Source organism: Hyposmocoma kahamanoa, unplaced genomic scaffold (assembly GCF_003589595.1).
Source record: "Hyposmocoma kahamanoa isolate Upper Pololo Valley unplaced genomic scaffold, ASM358959v1 64, whole genome shotgun sequence".
NCBI lineage: Eukaryota > Metazoa > Arthropoda > Insecta > Lepidoptera > Cosmopterigidae > Hyposmocoma > Hyposmocoma kahamanoa.
Window position 1 is genome coordinate 7,478,520 of NW_020653852.1, and position 15,390 is coordinate 7,493,909.

The 15,390-nt window shown below is 34.4% G+C and overlaps 1 protein-coding gene across 2 annotated transcripts; it reads right to left on the bottom strand.

Annotated features, from left to right (window-relative positions):
• Positions 1–11,993: 11,993 nt before the first annotated feature.
• Positions 11,994–14,009, bottom strand: LOC113231054 (39S ribosomal protein L13, mitochondrial). 2 transcript variants are annotated; one of them, XM_026465216.1, is made up of 4 exons: positions 13,882–14,009; positions 13,169–13,447; positions 12,703–12,797; positions 12,167–12,306 (listed from the first exon to the last, which is right to left on the bottom strand). In XM_026465216.1, exons 1-4 carry the CDS (start codon positions 13,903–13,905, stop codon positions 12,303–12,305), a joined length of 402 nt encoding a protein of 133 aa, XP_026321001.1. In that variant the 5' UTR covers positions 13,906–14,009; the 3' UTR covers positions 12,167–12,302. The 2 variants fall into 2 exon arrangements, with proteins under 2 accessions (XP_026321000.1, XP_026321001.1); XM_026465215.1 differs by lacking the exon at positions 12,703–12,797 and having other exon boundaries at positions 11,994–12,306.
• Between the last annotated feature and the right edge of the window lie 1,381 nt (positions 14,010–15,390).

A 15,390-nucleotide genomic window follows, 5' to 3' on the forward strand; every position in this document is an offset into this window, starting at 1 on the left:
TTTGTCCCTATGGATTTTAAAATCCACACATTTGCCAAAATTTCGTTTGAAAACTCTACATGTTATTTATCTTTGTGCAACATAAAGCCTTATTGAGTTCAGTAACAACGATTTTAAAGAGTCAACACACTTATCGAGTCGGAATCACCTGAAGCCATACAGAAAAAACACGTTTCGCGTCTTAGGTCCGAGCGCAAGCGAAACGCGCAACGTCTTTTTCGTTCTTATTGCACAGACATAAAGATTTTTCTGACCAACTCAAGCCGATTACCCGTTAATAATTATGTATGATGACTCCTTAATTGCACGACACAGGTGAACGTGGTCTTTTTTGTATTTTCGTATCGTCAATAATAAGGCAGCTTTCTATAGCTGCACAAGATCACACTTCGCACGTTCTTATGAATTGAATTTCACATTGTAGCAAAATAATGATCACACTCACAGTGAGACACGCACGCTACGTCAACGTATGCACTGTCACGTTGCGTAGTGAATCGTGCCGGTGTACGTGAGCTGTTATAGATGGGCATGATTGCTAGAAATTAAGATTTGTTATAATCATGACACGAAACATACGAAATAATTTAGTACGTTTTTTTAGACTTATGCTACATTTTTTTTAAATATAAAATTCTGAATGAAATTCATGTTATGGTGTTAATATTGGCGAAATACGAAATCGTACAAACAAGGCGAAATATGCGTAGGTACGCGTCGCTAGATCGATTCTGCCGCACCGGAATAAAAGTCTGTTTTTATCAAACAAAACTGAACGGCTTTTAAACATCGTAAAGTCGATAATCGCGAGTGATTAAAATTCAATTACGTCACATTTTGACGCATAGCAGGTCAATGCATAAACAGATCGATTGCGTGATACTGCTAAAGCGGAATACTGAACGCAGACCTTTAACATGTTTTATCCTCTTTTGAAAATGACCGTATGTATGTTGCTTACTTGTTTTTTTTTTTTCCTACATCTTAAAATCTCATACGTCAGTAATTAAGATCATCCATTAATTTTGTTATCACGATGTATATTTTATAGTCATTCGTTTTATCGTAACTTTAAGGATAGGTATGCATATTAGATAATGTATTCCAAAAAATATATATAGATAAATATGTATAAAAGATTATTTGATCTAGTGTAGAAATGCAGTACATTTTGTATTGAAATAAACGAGAAAATGAGACTTAATTTGTTTACTATTAAAACTGTAAAAAACCAAAATGGCAGATTGGATTTAGGTCCAAACTCGTTGCTAAATAACCGCAAAATATGAACGCAACTGACATATTATAATAACGCAATTACCTTAAAAATTTAATGTACTTACATTTTTAAATCGCACACCGAATTTCGTCCCTAAAAACATTGTTTCATGATTCATTTATAATTTATTCTGTTGAATAGTCAAATCAAGTTTTCCATACCACGGTAAGTTTAAATTTCCGTTACACACAAATTCGTAAAGGAAGATTGCTTATACATACTAACTTTTTTCATACCTGTAATGCTTTTCAAACAACATGACGAAGTTTAAATACAAAATGTTGTAACATCTTCAATATGATATAGAAGTAATTATTTTTATTGGGAAGTTTAAGTTTAATTCTGCTAGTGCTCTTATGTTTATATTTTAAATTATGTAAAAGGTAGCTAAATTATTTAATTCATCGTTTACATACAACTGCATTTGTACACAAGGTTTAAAATAAATATTAGGTAGTGTGATTGACAAAATAAATCTCAAGTCTAATGTATTCCTTATTTTTTATATTGCCAAATATATTGAGCGGTAATTTTAATGGAAGAGATGATTATTAGATGTAAAAGTTAAAAGTATAATCAGGTTGACCGAAGTTCTACGAAAAATATTTTAGAATAACATCTCTTTAGTTTGCAGTGACAGAGTGTACTATGGTATTTTTTCTCGATTCATTGCCTCTACGCCTCTACCATGAGTTTCTAGCGACAGGCGTAGCTCGCATGCGTGAAACTTTTGACATTTTTTATATGGCAAATTATACAGCGCCCCGTAGCCTAGCTTTCACAAGAAGTAACATTTTGTATACAAATATTTTACGCGATCGGTACCGATACTGTCGTTGTAAACTGATGATAGAGGTACTGGTCAATCTTTTAGCCTGTATGATAATGAGAATGTTCTAAAGCTAAATTTTAAATCATTACATATATTTTTTCGTTTCCTTCGCGTTTAGGTTATTACAGTGACTTTGTATTACTGAGTAATTTCTGTTAATTACTTTCAGCATCAGCTCTATTATAAGTTATAATAGAACTAATACTGAATAACGGGCCTCTAGAGAGTATGATTTGTTATCACTTTTGATAGAAAAAATAATACAATTACTTAATAATTCAGTGTCAATAGTTCAATATTATAATTGTAATAAGAAAAAAAATTACTACTGAAAGTGAAATATAATGAAAACTATATGATTATATTTTAAATCATAAAAAAATATGATAAGCATTGGGAACTGGATGAACATTCTCTGTAAAGTTGTCTGGCAATCACCAACCTCGAACTCGGTTACATTAAAGAAGTGTATGCGCAAGTTGATGACCATTATTGGTTTGAACACGACATGTACTACACGATACAAGGACAAAGCAAAAATTTCCCATGTCATGTACATATTTCATATACAGGGTTATTTTTAGAATACTAGCAACCTGGCAGGACTATATTACTAATATCATAAGCAGTAACTTTTTTATAATACCAAGTGAAGGGACGAACTTGTCGTGCGCCTGCTAGTATGCTACACGCCTGCCCATAACAGTTGCAGTGTTACTCAGAGCTTTAAATCATAAAGATCTGGGGGCACCGCCATGCGCCACTGCGCCCGTCACCCTGTGACATAAGTTGACAAGTCTCATGTGCCGGTAATTACACTAGCACCCTTACCCTTCACAACCGGATCACAGTAATGTTACAATTACTGCTTGGCGGTAGAAATAGGTAGGTGGCAGTACTTCCCTGGACAAGCTCTTTTACAAAGAGCTCTACTGCTACTAAAAAGTTTTGTTTCATGACTTTTACAAAACAAAATAAATTTACCAAAAATAACCTATGTTTTTGTTGTAATATAAACACTTTCTAAAGCTGTATTTGATAGTAGGTGTAGTTAGGTAGTAACTAGTAAGTAATCTGTGGTTGTAGCAACGCTTACCGCGTGCTGTCATTCATCAAATATTTTTTTTTGTGGGTGTTGTCTTTTCTTACCGCACAAAGTTACCGTTCAGAGCAATCTATTTAATATTTTTATTTTTGTACGAATATAGTCTGATTAATATTAGGGGTTAAAGTATGAAATTGCCGTTTCGCACTGAAAAATTAAAACATTTTTTTTTAAGATTAAATATATTTGTTTAATCAAAGTTTTTTCCCTTGTTGTCTATACATTTCTGCCATGTAATCGGAAGGTCATTTAAACCTTTGCGATAGAAGTCTGGAGACCTGGACTCCACAGCTGTGTGAAGGGATTTTTGTACTGCTTCCTGGGAATTTTATTTCCATACAAAAAAAAATCAAATTGCGGGAAAAAATGGTAGTCGGTCGGGGCGAGGTCCGACGAATATGTAGGATGATGGATAATTTATATCTGCAGGTCTTGTAGTAGTAAAACTGTTTCTCATGCAGTTTCGAGTTCCGTCGTCATTATTCAAACGCCATATGTCATATTGTGGGTATGCTAACATTAAACCATGACGTTTCGTGGTAGTTTGATACGGATCGGCTTCCATCATTACCTTCAATTCAACGTTATTTACATTTGTGACTGGTCTTCCTCGTGGCTCTTTCTTCAAGTCGTAATTTGCCGTATTGCCGGCGTTTACCGTATTTGCGTATGCCGTATCCTCTCCAAATACAGCATTGACAGTTTCTGCTACGTTAACTCCATGTGGAAATTCGTATTCGAAAATTAGGTTCTCAGATTTTCGCTGTATCTGTCTTCACGTTAAAAGCTGAATGTAAAAACAATTGAAAGTCGAACAATCAAATATCATGCTTTTTAAGTTAAGCATGTTTTAATTTTCGTGTGATAAACGTTTCACTCTGAAATCGGACACCATACAGGTTTAATTTTAATTTAAAGTGGCCAGTAAAATAAATCGGCAATTTCATATTTAAACCCCTATTATTAAAAGTCATGGAACAAAAATTGTTCGTTTATGATGTTAGTAATGTACTGCAAGATTGTTAGTATTATACAAATATCCCTGAATAGTCTGATGTATTTTTAGCTAACATTTTATTGTGCAAAGTGGATAACTTTCTTTCACAGTTCGTCAATAGGCTATTTGACTCGTAATTTTTTATTGCTTAAATCAACTCACTGAACGAATTGAAAACGTGTCTGAAATTCATTTTTCGATATCTCAAGCTAACACCAGAGAAAGTTAGTTAAAATCCGTTGGCGAAGAATGTTTTGTCCGTTTTTAGCAAAACAATTATTATAATGGCACTGTCGCGTCGCCGTTATAGTCGTGACCACAGAACAATAAATACAGTAGAAGTGTGTAGTTTGCGAGACGCGCGTGCCAACAGCTCGCGGAGTTCCGCAAACTTGAGCTCAGTCTGCCTTTTCCGCTTTGTACATTATGGTAGTGTCTTGTGTAAAATCGTAGAAAAATACCTTATTTTGCTACTTTGGTGGTGTTTCGTATAATTATTAAGATTTATTTTATTTAATTTTAAACAATTTTAAATTTTATTTAATTTTAATCCATTTTCAATTTTCCGTGTATAGTAATCATTCCTTGTTACAAGAAACGAAAGTAAACCTTATAACATCGTCGTTCAGCTATTAACCGCTAGATGACAGCATATTGATTGAACTTTCAATATAAAAGCAAATCGTCGTAACTTGCAATAATAGGTATTGATGGCATTGAATTTTCACGATATGCCAACAGGGTAAAATTTAAATTATATTTAACAGTCCAGAATTTGCTATATCTTTTTAAATTTGAAACTACGACCAAGCATTATTAAGATTTCATAGTGACTCAAATATGAATGTGTGAGTTTTGGCGACGGCTATAATTCTGATAGTAATCGAGGCTTATGGCACTTTCATTGTTTTTTCTTTCGTGGTCATGACGTCTCAAACTAGAATTCCTACTTATAACACCTCAAATTTTACTAATTTTGGAAGAAAAGCATTAATTTGCGAAACTTGTCATATATCCTATTGGCACGCTATGCTAAGTTGGCTAAATATTTCTTATTAACAACAGAGGACCTTTTAACTCGTGCTTACTGTTTATTTATATAGGTATATTTTATATGTCAAAACGCGATATGTAATAGTTAAAAGGATATGTTAAAATATTATTATACATATTATGTATTATAAATCTCTGTAGACTTGTGGTTATACCGATTATATTCCATTTAGTTATTGTTTAAATGAAAATAATATAATTCTTTTAAATAATACAATTTTTTTTTATACTTTCTCTATTTGTAACAGGTGAAATTCTGGTAAGGGCATCCCATATGTGATCACACTTAAGTACAGCGTCACGCTTAAGTTCATACTAAGGACGCTATCCTATTATGTCGTGACGACAGTGCAGTTTAAAGTGTCGTGGCTTGTATATTTAAATGGAGTTGTTCACTCATAGAACAACACAAATAACCATCAATCACGACTTTTTTGACGTTACGACGACAGATTGTCGTGACAATGCGAAGGGCTCGAATGACAGTCGTAGGTACGATAGACGATAAATAAATCGTCACGATCTAGTGGGAACAGCTAGACATGACAGTCGTTTAACTATAAAATAAACGCCCACGACACAGTGACAACAGATAGTCGTGTTATTATATGATATTATATTGATAGTCATATTATGTTTCTGCCTGGGTTTTTTTGATTAGGTAAAATTCGTTGGGTAAGATAAGTTTAATAAGATAAACTTTGATTAATCGATGTGATTACCACTGTAAACTGACGTTTGTATAAAATTACAATGAAATCATTGTTTAACACAAATTTTTCCTACAATTTTAATGACTTTTTTTATTTAATTAGTCATCTTCGACATCCAACAGATAATCTCATCCGTTATACAATATAGACCAGAACTGCTTCATTTAAAACTTGTCCTTGACGTTCGTCAGGGTTTGGATCTTACTGTTTGTCGTGATTCCTCGTGAAACTGGAATAACCTGGGGAGTTAACTTAGCCAACCTAAAGAATGATGTAGACATTCCTGTCTACAAAATGATTATATGTATTTATTGATATTTGAGTGCATTGACAACAAATTATTATTACCTATTAAATATTTGGTACAAATTATTGTCTCAAAAAATAATATTGTAGTTTTTTTCTATATGTAGGTACTTACGGATGTAAATACTTTAGCCGTTTAAAAAGTAACACGAGACAACCTATATATTTTGGAAAGATTAGGAAAAAAACAGCAAAAAAAAAAAAAAGAATTGTTGAAATAGAATTTTTCATGATGAAATAGAATTTTTGAAATTGACGAAATTAGTAGAAAAGCTCATGGTAAATTTCAAATTAAACCTCATCAGCCAATTAACAGGTCCCACCGCTGGGCTAGGGTCTCAGCTCTGGTAAGGGTTTAGGCCATAGTCCGCCACGCAGGTCCAATGCGGGTTGGCGCCGTCACACGTTTTCCGAAGGCTGTGAACCGTTTTCGTCGTGCGGGTTTTATCACTAAGTTTTCCTTCACCAAAAAGTTCATGGTGAATTTCAAATTAAAATTCGCTCATACTTAAATTCTGTGACACTACGATCTCTGCTTGAGAGACGATAGCCTACCACGGCTCGTGTTCGGAAATATAGTAAATAATTAACAAAGACTGATACTTAATTCAAATAAAACATTTCCACCACGCCGATTTTCCGCGGATTAAATACATAGGCGGCGGCGCGACGCACATGTCTAGTGACGAGACGAACAAGTGCGCCTGGTGGTAAACGACACCCCTTTCCGTAGCAGTTGCAGTGACTCTCAGAGTTTTAAATCGCAAAGATCTAAGGGGCACTGCCACTGCGCCCGTAACCCTACGACGTAAGTTGCTAAATCCCATGTGCCAGTGTCATTTCACCAGCAAACTAAAGGGGTCTACAGACCGAACCCGCCGACCCGGCGACGCAGCGGCGGCTTGGTGTCAGCAGCCTTATTTGTAATCTAATCCTATGACAATCATGTCATAGGATTAGAAACAAGGCCGCCGACACCATCTCGCCTAGGTTCGATCTGTAGACCCTTTATTTGTATAAGTTTGTCTGTTACCCAAGATCTGCAAAATCTTAGAACGTCACATGAAATTCCTAGGCTGCTAACACATTAACTGCAAACATGCAGTCATTCTATTAACAGCCTTAGTGCTGCGCCGATTATTTATAATTATGGCTAGGCGAATTCTGACGCATTTGGTAACACAGTGAGTTGATACAGCGCAGCCTAATAAGACTTAGTTCAATAGTAGATATAATAAAAGGCTTGATGAATCAAAGAAATTTAAAGACAATGTTTTATGACGCCAAATCAGAAACAAGGAATAACGATACAATTAAAAATAAAACATGTACCTACTTTTATATGATAAATAAGGCAATAAGAACACGTGGTCAAATCGATTTGTACTGATGAAGATAAAGGACTAGATAAAGTAAAGCTGTTGATAACACCAAATAATGATTTCCTATAAATAAAAGGTAAATGTAGTCTCATTTATTTTACTAAAGGCAGAGTAAACGGTGAGTACCTACACAGTTCTTACTTTTGTATTTTGTGGCTTGACTCAGGGGCTCGACTTACTGAATGAATATTATTTGTTATTGTCAAATACTCTAAAATCGATGCATTTGTTTTATAAGCGTTATTTCAATCAGTGTTCAATAATAACACTGAACAAAGAGATCACGTGAAAAAGTGTCTGTCGCCTTAGATAATACAAAAATTGCAGTGAGTGAATTCTTAGTTAAATTTGATTATTTATTAGATTACGTGAAATGTGTCTATTACTTATTAGTCTTGTATTTACCTAGATTGTAATGTATTTTTAATGTACTTACCTTACGAATAAATGAAAAATAAAATTAATTAGAACTGCGACGTACTTTGAGTCGTGTGTATGTGTCACTTCACCAAACGGCGTAAAACTCAAACGGTTTGCATGTTGAGTGTTTTATAAATTATTCACTTCATATCTTTTTATTTTATTTTATAATTATGTTCATACACAAAAATCCTTTTTTTTAAAAGACGAAACTGAGTAGAGTAAAGTAAAAGTAGGTATAGAGAGTGTTCTATAGACCACAATATCGTTTTTGCCATTTACTTCATATAATCTACCGATATATTTTTGAACGTAACAGTATATTGTGTGTCAAGGGTAGTATATAAGGAATTACGAACGAGACTCCATTAGAATTAAAAGTATCGGAGTCGAGGTTCGTAATCCCGTACCGCCCGTATAACATACAATGTTTTTCATCACATTTGCGAGTAAATAGTATGATTGTATGCAGACTAACTTGACTATAATGCCCCAAATAAAACCCTCGAGCCTTATTTCTTCTCATTACACGACCATAGCTGTAATGAAAATAAATAAAGCCCGAGGGTTTTATTTGGAGCATTATAGTCAAGTTCCTGCATACAATTATACTATTTACGTACAAGTATGATGAAAAATATTTTACTCTGTAAAATTCCTTTTAAATTCTTCTTCATATTTAATACTTCTACAAATAGCTTTCTACGTAACAAAGTATGCAAATGGTTACAAATCAACCTTTACTTTTCCAGAAAAATGAAATTGCTGTTGGTGGTCGCTTTTGTCGCTGCGGCGTCTGCCGCTGAAATCAGAGTACAGTCTTTGGTGCTTCCCGAGGCGCCAAAACCCGAAGTTTACGAGGCTCCAGAAACACAAAATGAGGAAATCTACGACGCTGTAAAATTTGTAGAAGAAGCCGCACCCGCTGACGACGATGTCCTGTACGCCGTCAATGTTGTCGATGTTCCCGAATTCCCTGATGTAGAGGCACCAATGTATGTCCAGATGATTGACATTGGCCCCTTGATCGTCCCTGATGAAGTCATCAAGCAGCTCCTTGAAAACCCAGAAATTTTTGCTGATTTCGTAGGTCCTGTTGATGCTGTTCATGTTGTTGACGCTCCTGTCGACACTCCTGTGGATGCTGTTCGAGTTGTTGACGCTCCTATTGAACAGGAACAGGGCATTTTGAACTTTTTATACGTACCTGATATTGGTTCTGCCGATAATGTCGATCCTGTCCAGATTGTAGATGGGCCAGCAGATAACGCCCCTGAGGCGCCTTTTGAAGATGTCCAGGTTGACCCTGTAATCATTGTCGATAATGTTCAGTATGAAATGCCTTTAGAATACCGAAGGGACCTACCTGTCTATAATGACCCTATGTTACGTTAATAATACCACTACAGTTGCACGTTGTGTTTTCCACTTTTCTAATAAATGATAAATGATGAATCTCAACTTTATTCATTTGTATTAAATTTTCATAATTTTACATGGTGTAAGAAAAAGGTCCGCTCGTGTATCAAATGCGTACCCGACCCGTGCGAGTGTACAATCGCGTCAGTTTAAACAACAGATTTAAAGTTTTGCAGTGAACATTACACCCAGTATAGAAATAATAATTACGAAACAAAAATATACATGCGATTCCTAATTAACATACACTACATCATGGACCTACCAAATAAATTTAGACAACTTGAGTGTTACAAACATTTGTTCGATTAATAAAAACACAAAGCTTCCAAATTGAAATTAATATAAATAAATATTATAGTAAGTTTCTTAATACGTGATTTAATGTCTCGAATGCAGTGATACTTACTTATTAATACTAAATAAAATAAATATTATAACGTATTTGTTATATTGTGGACAATCGGAAACATGTCCGACCTTTTTGTTGTCGACATTATCTGCACAAGAATGTGAAAATCTAGTAGAGGATCGAACGAACTTGAGAGCCTAATCCTAAGGTGTATGTAAGTAATAACGTAGCTGTCACGACTTATGTGGCCCAGTAATTGGCACTGTGTACGCTAGATGAGAAAGTCTCGGGTTCGATTCCTGGCAGGATAAATTATAATATGTATAATCCTGATAAAGCCCTAAGTTGAATTGCCCATCGAATTCATACTTTGACCTCACAAAAACAAGGCATGTCCATGCAGTTTACAGTTTAGTTTGAGAGTTCACAAAGACCACTAATACATAGATATTGTTGGCCCTTCACCTTTTTTAACCGACTTCAAAAAAGGAGGATGTTCTCAATTCGACTGTATGTTCTTTTTTTTATATGTATGTTACGCGATAAGCCCGGTATTTGTGAACCGATTTTCATTATTTTTTTGTTGAAAGGGGGTACTTCCATAATGGTCCCATTTCATTTTGAAGAAAATCATCCACCTTGAAGGGTGGCTCTTCACGCATGAAGATTCATTTTTATCATAGATTTAGGATTTTTTATTTTTATAAATAGCGCCTAACTTTAATTTAGGAGTAATTACGTTAATGGTTGATTTTGCTATTTCTCCAATTCAATACGTTTTTCTCTCGATATACTTTGAGTAGTGAGAACCGACTTTTATTATCTCCAGTGTCAAGTCCTGTATAGTGGCGAACTAGGGGATATTTCAATAAAACTTAGCAAATTGACGCAATTCCACGTACCTTTGAGGTCGGTTTTTTTAGTACTCTGTACTGAGATTATTTTCAAAATAAAATCCGTAAACCTAGTCTAAGGTTATTATTACAATTCCTTTAATTTTTTCCATCCTCTAGAGTAAAATCGTAACATGACGTGTCATCACTCAACTACCTTTTTTTTGAAAATAGGCACATTTAAGTCAGTTTTTACAAGATTTTAGTTTTATTTTTAAGTTTTATTACTACATTGAAATCTTAATTACCTTTACAAAGTTTATTGGATTGATGTAGATCATAAACTAACTTTTAAATATAGCCGAATTTGAAGTTTCACTTTTCAACGAGTTTATACTTAACGCTAACAATGTACACATACAACTATTTTTCCCCTTTTAAATATTATTCTGCTCTAACTCGCTCTTGGTTTTTTCCCCCTTCTTTCTTGGCTTTTCGCGGTTAGCGTTTCAGCCATTTAAGTACTGTGTTTTGACTTGTTCTAATGGGGAAACTTATCATAGACATTTGAAAAAGGGATTAAGAAGGTGAAGAGATAGTGAAAAAGGGATCAGGCGAGTATCAAAATAATATAAAAATTTAGCTGTCATGTCGTAATAAATAGTTATTTTCGATACAAGTGCGGAAAATTAGTCATTATTCACGAGTCTCGAGGCTTCTTCTTCAAGACTCGAGACAAGTGAAAATGACAAATCCACACGTTTATCAAACGAAAAAGTAAAAAGCACTAGTGCGAAAAATCCAACTTTCGGCACGATTTGTAGTACGAAAAATACCTACCACGTTTTGAGCAACTGTATTGAAAATGATTATATTCTATATCTCTACATGTGTAGTTACATCTCATGGGGTTTAGTCATTTAGTGGGTCAGAGACTATAGTCTCTCAATCAAATTTTGAAAAGTAAAACCAATGATCTTATTAAAACTCATCATCTTACCATGCAGTTCCCGTTCAACTTTTGTGTAGATCATGATATGAATTAAAACAACTTATATTATCATGGTAGGCCACTTGAGTGTTCTAGGTTAGTACCCTGGGATTAATTATATAATTCTAGTACTCATAGTACAGAAACTTCCTAAGTTTTGAGAACTGGTAATTGGTGTGGTTATCTGGCACATTTTATTAATTCAAATTTAAGAAATCGAATCTGTGGCGTTCTCATTCTGGCGGTATGGCACCACAGACAAATACACCCACTCAGCAACACAGTGAACAGTTTTTACAAAGTTTTTTAAAACAAATTCAAACAATAAATTCATATCTACGTTATTTATTAACTTAACAATCTGAACCTAAAGAACATAAAATTAACAAATTATTTAAGCACATAATTTTCTGGATATTCCATGACCTTTGGGAAGTTTTTAACATCCTCTTCAGGGATATGGTCAAGTCGAGTGGGTACAAGTCGAAGCTGGCGAATTTGGTTTGTGACATTCTGTAAAACATCTTCAGGTATTTGTTCTCCAGGGTATATGAATAATCTTTGCATAGTGTGCCGTCTTTGGAGAGTGCCTCTCATTGCTCTGTAAACGGCTTTTCTGATTATCTGGAATAACAATTATGTGTATCATTAGTTTGAAATTTAATATTGTGTCTTCTTATAATGCCCATGATACTTGAGGTACTGCACAGATAGTGTTACATTAATCACAACTCCGAGTTCTTGAGTGACCCCCCAGAATTTCAATTCACACCTACGGAAAATATTGTAAATTGAAGCTGATGTATGACATCATTCTGCTCGTAGTCTAAACGATGGGGCCCTGGAGTTCGGAAGCTCGGGGCTTATTTAAAGAGTTGAGTTGTCGACTCGGAGACACGGGCAATGTATGAACAAAAAGGTATTTTTTTTATTTACAATGTTTTCACTGATAATCAAAATGTATAAAGAGATATTATGACGATTTATGATACTTAATAATTATTATTTATGATTGCTTACAATATAAATGTGTGCAAGTTTTCTATTCTATGTGTGATCACCGCTCTGGGTCGTGGTTGGTTCAACAGGAGACAATTGCCATCCAGCAGGCAATGCTGCCGGTATAATGGAAACTTTTGAGCCGGGTACGATACAGGGTGGGATTTTTTAGGTAAGAATATTTGATGTAATCTCTTATAAGCCCCAACTTTATGTATTTTAGTACCTATTGATGAAACCTAGTGCTGATCTTGAAAATTTGACTAGTTCACATTGTTATTGTCATTGTTAACCTATGAAATAAATTAATTGAATTTTCCCAGCAGAAATTAATGCCTATAAGAAAGTGGAAGTTATTTAGATAGGTGATGTAGCACTTACGCAGTAAACAATATAATTATAAGGCCTTAAGCAGTACAATATAATAGCAGTGACACAGACCTATGAGTTTAAACGAAAATAAATCAAAATGTGGGAGTATACCAACCATAGTAGGATCCTTATTGTGCAACTCCCAAGCCAAGGTCCAGCTAGCACCACCTGGATATCCTGTATGATGGAAATATGCTCTTTGCCTCCAATCATCACCTTTCAATGCAATTTGCTTGCTATTTATGCAAACTACAACATCACCACAGTCATTCATAGGATGATATATTGGTTTGTGCATGCCCATCAAGTACTTCTTAATTATAGGTGCAGACTCATACGGGTCCTGCCATTTGCAGTCAAACACGTGCCAGGTGCGAGCAAAAGTTGCCCATTGCTGAAAATATTCCTTTTTTTTAATGAACTGCATGAAAAATGGCTGCTGCTTTACCCTAAGTTTCTCGCCAATATGTTGTCAATTGTGGTACCCACATTAGACTAAGGGTCGTATTCCAGAACTCTACTCAATGTGTGAAAATCATACTCAAGTCCTTGCCATTAGGGTAGTATTTCCAGTGCTTGAAATCATACTCAAGTCTGCTCAAATCCTGACTTGAGCATTGAGTAGGGTTCTGGAATACGACCCTTACAATCATAAAAACAGCAGTGCACACTGCTGCTTAGTGGTAGAAATGGCTAGGAGAGCCGTACCTTCGCAGGCCGGGTTCCACCTGCATAAACAAGACTTCATCATCAGTTTTATGTACATTTTAATATAAACGTTAGGTTGTTTTGTAAATGATATTTACAAAGATACAGTGTTTAACGTACCTGCACCCTTTTTGCAGCAGACATTATTGGACACTTTACAATAGCAATATAAAATTTGTACTTTAGCAAAATCGTATTTCAAAATAAACTATAATAACCTATAATATATATTTGTATTGTATTTTAGGTTAGGTTAGATGACATACTTTTTTTTAATTTATTGAGCTTTGGCGACAAGATATCAGCTTAAAACTGAATAATATAAAAATATCAAGTATATAATGGTTATATACTCGATGCATTGACTTACAATTATATGGACGTCGGGTCCGCGCTAAAAAGTGTCCGCACTTGTAAGGCGCTAAAATCGTATACAGAGCGCGACACTCCGCTTTAGTCTTCATTTGTTCTACTGACAGCGCGATACTGCGATGACATTACAATTTAAATTTCGAATAGGTTGACTTGGGACATTTTTTTCGTGGTTTTTGTATTAGACCCGTCGTCCATTTATTTGTAAGTCAATGACTCGATGTATAAAATAGACGACTATTTAACTCTTGGAGGATGGAAAAAAAATAAAAGCAAGGAGCTGCCCTAACTACAGAATCAACGTACATATAACCAAAATTTGGAAGTTACAAATGGCGGATTTCTTTAGTGTTGTACCATAATCTATCGATAAGTCATTATCGACATCGTCATTATGACTTGAATGTTGAAACTGTTTTTTTTTGTTTCTTTAGTTTACTGTAACCAAATTATGCCTAAACAAACACAAGTCTAATAATTTAATCTCGAGTGGTATATTATTATAAATGTGAACACACATTTTTGAACTAAAAAAAAAATTTTAAAATTTTTAGAAGGTTACAACTGGTAACTAATTTAGTAAAAGTCACCAAACTGCTGTGCAGTTTATTGGCGACGTTCTTACTTAATTATACCTACTTTACTGGTATATAACATTACATAGTACCTATTAATTGTACTTAAATATAAATATAAAAATTACTTTAAGAGGTACGCCTTTAACCTACATTTTAGTACATATTTACATGTCGTCTTTTAACTAATTGTCAAGTACAAGTCTATTCAGATTTCTGCGGGTTCTAGTATTCACGTTACTGGCTTTCTTAAACAAATTAATCTATCGAGCAATTTTAACTGGTAACTTATTTAGTAATAGTCACCAAACTGTTGTGCAGTTTGTTGGCGACATGCGCACTCTTACTTTTTTTTTAACGCACACACTCAACATTGCCCTACCTATACCTACTTTACTAGTATATAACATTACATAAAACAAAAACAATAAAAACCTCGTAGTGAATTGTTTTAATAACAGAATATCGATAATATATATGCTTACAAGATCAACACTATCTCAAAATAATCGTTAACAACAATCATCAAAATATACAAACAAACAGGCAACCTAAAGTAACAAAAGCAAAATTTGGCAAGATTTATAAATAAACTACTTAAATAATCTAATTACATGAAATATTTGGGCTATTGTGTGATTTATAGACCAAAAAAATAACACATGTCTGTGCAATGTAACAT

Excerpts from the sequence above, each read along its gene's own strand:
- LOC113231054 (XM_026465215.1), bottom strand. The coding sequence starts at position 13,905 with ATGTCTGCTGCAAAAAGGGTGCAG. Across the intron at positions 13,448-13,881 it reads CTGCTGCAAAAAGGGTGCAG|CAATGGGCAACTTTTGCTCG; the intron begins GTACGTTAAACA and ends GAATATTTTCAG. Across the intron at positions 12,307-13,168 it reads ACAATAAGGATCCTACTATG|ATAATCAGAAAAGCCGTTTA; the intron begins GTTGGTATACTC and ends TTGTTATTCCAG.